Here is a 5693-nt window from a genome sequence, read left to right as displayed (position 1 = left end):
AAATGCCCGAGACAACTCTTCCTAGCTTTTAGCATACTTTGCCAAAGACATTTGTTGTTAGAGGTGCTAAGATAGCCATTGGACTTGCTAGTTATGATTACTTTCATATTATTCAACCAAAGACATTTGATGCTTGGATTGTGTTAGTAAATGAACATTCATCTAGACATAGAGTTTGTTTAGGATTGCGTCTAAGCTTAAGGTTGATAGTTTGATTGATCGTTTGCCATCCTTAGTTCGAAACTTGATCACCCGAGGTCTAATCCCTATATCCATGAGTTCTCTTTTCCCATAGTTAAGAAAGTATCATTTAGTTATTCCTTTTAGTTAGTTATAGTTTAAAAACCCTTTTAAAAACCATTGGTTGCACTTAGATTAAGTGATTACTTGCATTCTCGGTGCTTTCATATCTCTCAGAACTGGTTCGACAATCACTATACTACAACATTTGTTTTAGGAGCCTTGAAAACTCCTAACATCAATGGTAAAGAAGAACCAACTATCATGTTCGAGGACGAAGCATATTCTGCCCAAGATCTTCGTCACCCACGGATTGCAGAAAATTGGAGAGGTCCAAGGGACCTTCAGTAATGTCCAAATCAGAGGGAGTAATGTGTGTTGTAATTTTTTTCCTTCACCATGGTTTTGTCCCAATTGGGTTTTCCTGGTAAGGTTTTAATGAGGCAACATTAAAGCACATTACAAGCTCTAAATGGTTATGGCATCCAATGGGGAGTGTTAAGAACCAGATTGTAGATGGCTCATAACCAAGAGATTATGATTTGTAATCTTTCCATTTATCTATGACGGTGTAATTTCCTATATAAAGAACCTCTATGTTATGAATAAATATAGACTTTTCCATTACTTTTATAACAAAGACGCCATATTAAATAACTATACTTCACTATTTAAGCGCTTACTCTATATTGAACCTAAAACGATTTTTTTTAAAAAAAAGTTTAAAAGAATAGTGTTTCTTTCCCAGGCATGGAGTCCGAGGCAGCCGCTCAACAAGCTTCCTCCACCAGAATGAAGATCTCACTCCGGCACAGCTCCTCCTAATCTCGAGCATCTCTTCTGCTGCCGTCGACGTCCACACCATCTCAAGGTTTCTTCTTCATCTCCTCCGATGGATCTCCCTGTAGCTGGTTCATCTCTATCACAGTGAACAGAAAGGTCTTCTACTCCTTGAGAACACCTCAGCTATATGAAATTTCAACTCTAAATCCAAGAAATTAAGGGCTCTCTCGCTGAACCTAGAAGCCTCTGTTCTCAGTCCAGACAACCCACACATCAGCTCCAGCTTGATGGGATCCCATGACCAGCGACTCAGACCCAGTTATGCCAAAGCGTATTGGATCCAACACGGTAATGCGGATGTTCAAAGCTTTGACTTAACCAAAGTCTATGTTCTATCATTAAATCCTGTTAAGCTTATTTCTCTTGTCTAGTATGATGTCTTCAATGGTTCGTTAATGGTGTTTGTCCATCGTCTAGCTTCAGTCTACAGGGTTCACATAGCCCAGAGCCGTGATGTTGTGCTTGAATTTGTTCCACTGTTGTGTCAACTATCACAGGCCATCCGAGTCTTCACAGTCTCCGATCCATTTCTCATGAATATTAGAGTTATATCCAGGCAAAGAAGGCCTTTCCCAACTGCTCGTAGCTATGGTTCTAGAGACACTCAGCTGCTCTTGCCGGCCAACAGCTTTCGACAAAGTTCCATCGAAAACCCGAGACGATCCCATCCTCCAATGGTCCTATCAGTTATATACTTATTAGATGAAGTAAAGGAGAGTCTCTCAGGCCACGATCTAGAAGCTCCGATCCATAGATCCTTGGATCAAAGTTACATTAGATCTCCCCTAATTGAAGAGGCTATTGCGATGCCATCGGCCCTTCACATGGCGCTAACCCTAGAGTTCCCACGCTCATCAGAGCTATCTCCGGCAACTTCCAGTCTAAAGAAATCATCGGTTTTGTGAAAGACATCTGTTCGATCTCCTCTGATTTTGCATCAATCTCCTTCTCTAGTTCGGTAATCGTTTTAGCTGATGTTTTAGCAAAAAAGGCTCTTCAAACCTTCTTATCTTTGTAATGTACTTCAAGAGTTGGGTCATCTTTGGACTCATTCTCTATTTCTTAGTTTTAATGAAATTTCTACAAAAAAAAAAGCGCTTACTCTATATATATTTTTAATTGCGCTTACTCTATATATATTTTTAAGATAACTGAATTGCACTTTATAACGTACTTCTAGATTTGACATTTTCTGAACTCTGCTAATTAACGTACTTCTAGATGTGATGCTTCTGGTGCAAATCTCTAAATAATTTCAGTTAAGGAAGGTTTAACAGTTTAGTTGATGTTTTGAGAATTAAGCCGGTTGCTGGTGACGAACGTTGGTAAACTGTTTTTGTTAGGACTCTTGTTCTTGTTTTTTAACTGTGTCCCCATCGCTAACCTAAAAAGGTTTGTAAGATGGAATTCATGGAACCTGTTCGTTTGTATCTAGATGTCTTCTCCAGATGCTCCATCTGGGTGTTGTTCGTTTCTTCATTTTGTCCATGCATCCAGATGAATCATCTGAATGCAACTATGTTCGTTTGCTTTTCATTTTTTAACTTCCATCTACATCCAGGTGGACTTGTTAATAAAATGATTAAAATATAAATTTTTACGTTTCAGCGAAAAAATAGCATATTTACGGTTTTGGCGGAATATATTTTTGCGGTTTTGAGGAAGAATGTGTTTTTGGCGAAAAAGTGCATTTTTGTTGTTTTGGCGGAAAAATACGTTTTGCGGTTTGGACGAAAAAAGTGTGTTTTGCAGTTTTGGCGGGAAAATGCGTTTTTTTTCGGGTTTTGGCGGAAAATTTCTTTTTTCCGGTTTTGGCGGGAAAATTCTGTTTTCCGGTTTTGGCGGGAAAATTATGTTTTCCAGTTTTGGCGGTAAATGCGTTTTTTCCGGTTTTGGCGGGAAAATTCTGTTTTCCAGTTTTGGCGGGAAAATTCCATTTTCCGGTTTTGGCGGGAAAATGCGTTTTTCCAGTTTTGGCGAGAAAATGCATTTTTCGGTTTTGGCGGGAAAATTCCGTTTTCCGGTTTTGGCGGAAAAATTCTGTTTTCCGGTTTTGGCGGAAAAATTCCGTTTTCCGGTTTTGGCGGAAAATTTCTGTTTTCTGGTTTTGGCGGGAAAATGGGTTTTTCCGGTTTTGGCGGGAAATTGTGTTTTCCAGTTTTGGCGGGAAAATTGTGTTTTCCAGTTTTGGCGGTAAATGTGTTTTTCTGATTTTGACGGGAAAATTCCGTTTTCCGGTTTTGGCAAGAAAATTGTGTTTTCCAGTTATGGCGAGAAAATGCATTTTTCCGGTTTTGGCCGGAAAATGCTTTTTGGAGTTTGGCGGAAAAATGTGTGTTTTTGGGTTTTGGCGGGAAAATGCGTTTTTTTTTTGTTTTGACGGGAAAATGCGATTTTTCGGTTTTGGTCGAAAAGTACGGTTTTACTGGTTTGGCTGTGTTTTGATGGAAATGTGTGTTTTACGTTTTTTTACGGAAAAACGCATCTTGCGGTTTTGGCGGGAAAGTGTGTTTTTCAGTTTTTGCGAAAAAATGTATTTTTTGGTTATAGGAGAAAAATGTATATGCAAAAAAATAGAATTTAGGGTTTGAAAATAATATTTTGAATTTAAAAGGTTATTTTTATCATTTATCATTTTGGACTGAACTAAATGCATCTGCATCCAGATGCACCATCAAGATCCAGATGCAACATCAAGACTCACCTTCATTTGGGTGAAAATTTGATATGAGTTTTTAAAAATTTAGTTGGATGATCCATCTGGATGTAGCATTATAATGCACAAAACGAACATCGATTTGCATCTTCACAGATAGATCATCTGGGTGAACAAACGAACAGGGCCGAACATGTCCACCAATCTAGTCCAGCTTAAATAAAAACTCCCACAAATATATAACCAATCACTACTCTGCAATAGAATTGATCGCCGCTACAAATATATTTCTAATGCATGCATAGTGCTTCAGTCCCATCTCCAGAATATTATACCCTCAACTGGATAAGAAGTAATGCATCTCCATGCAAATAGCCTTCATCTAACGACTACGACCGATTTGGATGCCTAACCTATTTATTATACTGCATCCATCGATAAGCTAATAGAAGCATTCATAACCGGAAAATCTCCAACTAGCTTATGCATTTGAGTAATGAAACCACCTCTGAGCAATAAGTAGGTTTGGCAATGAAACAAGTGGCAGAATGAAGCTCCAGTATCATGTATAAATACTCACAGCCTCCTACATCTAAGTTCACCAATTCCCGTACAATTTGACAAAATGGCCCCACAGGGTTCAACAAAAACGTTAGCTCTCTTCCTAGCAGTGATCAGCATCGTCTTCCCCAGCCAAACCGAAGCCCACAGCTTACCCCTTCACTGCCATTATCCACCGCCACGGGTGTGTCCACCGTGTCCACTACCACTGCCGCCTCCACCGTGTCCAAAAATTCCGCCTCCACCATGTCCTGCACCAGCGATGATTCCGCCTCCACCGTGTCCAGCACCAATGCCTCCTCCACCCTGTCCACGACTCCCACCGCCTCCACCGTGTCCTCAGCCACCGCCTCAGCCACCGCCTCAGCCACCAACATCACAACCACCACCTCCTCCAAACACACCACCGCCTACTCCAAACTCCCAACCATCACAGCCTCCATTAAAGACTCCACCACCACCTCTTCCAACTACACCACCTCCTCCAAAGACTCCCCCACCGGAGACTCCGGCACCACCTCCTCCAAATTCAGAACCACCAATGCCTCCACCGCAGACTTCACCACCACCCCCTCCACCAAAGACTCCTCCACCAGAGACTCCACCACCACCTCCTCCAAACTCCCAACCAACACTGCCCCCTTCCCAAATTCCACCACGACCTCCACCGAATGTCCAACCACCACCACCCCCGCCTAGCACATGTCCGAGGAATGCTGGCCAAATAAGGGCATGTTCCAATGTCCTAAGACGTTCCGGAAATTTCCTAGACTTTGAAAATGCGCAGCCATGTTGTTCACTCATCCGTGATCTTTCTGATGCGGAGGCAGCTGCTTGCATATGCAATTTGGTGAATGCACGACCCCACACTCTTTCTCCCAATATCACTATCCTTTGTAGGACTTGTGGCCGCAACATTCCCCGAGGTTTCGCCTGCCCATGACCAGTTTTTCATGTCCAATCCTAACCGCCTAAATACTAAAACATACTCACCACTTGCGCCACAACTAAAGCATTTGGCCTTTTCCGTTCTAATAATAATGTAACGAAAATCAATAAAGAACTGTTTAATTACTTTTCCATTCTGTGTTATTTTATTACTGTTTTCCTAATTCTGTTAGATTATTGGACTTTAGAACATTTGAGATATTTGGAAAAGTTTATTATTAACTTAATATTAGTATTTTTCATATAGTTTAATAATAGAACTAGTTTAAGACCCGCGCAATTGCGCGGCATGAATGTTATATATAAAACTAATTTTTATCTATTGTTATTTATTTGTATTCATTTACGTATTATGTGTATAATAAAATTAGAGTAAAAACATAAATCAAAATAATACATCTTGTTTATTTACGATATTTTTTGGTAAATAAATCAAAACAATCGT

General features: G+C 40.3%; 1 protein-coding gene across 1 annotated transcript; it reads left to right on the top strand.

Moving 5' to 3' along the window:
• The first annotated feature begins 4364 nt into the window (after positions 1 to 4364).
• LOC106330908 (vegetative cell wall protein gp1-like) lies at positions 4365 to 5243 on the top strand. The gene has a single exon (XM_013769299.1). It carries the CDS (start codon positions 4365 to 4367, stop codon positions 5241 to 5243), a length of 879 nt encoding a protein of 292 aa, XP_013624753.1.
• Positions 5244 to 5693: the final 450 nt, after the last annotated feature.

The sequence above is a fragment of the Brassica oleracea genome, chromosome C1 (genome assembly GCF_000695525.1).
Source record: "Brassica oleracea var. oleracea cultivar TO1000 chromosome C1, BOL, whole genome shotgun sequence".
NCBI classification, from domain to species: Eukaryota; Viridiplantae; Streptophyta; class Magnoliopsida; order Brassicales; family Brassicaceae; genus Brassica; species Brassica oleracea.
This window is presented reverse-complemented; position numbering and strand designations above follow the sequence as displayed.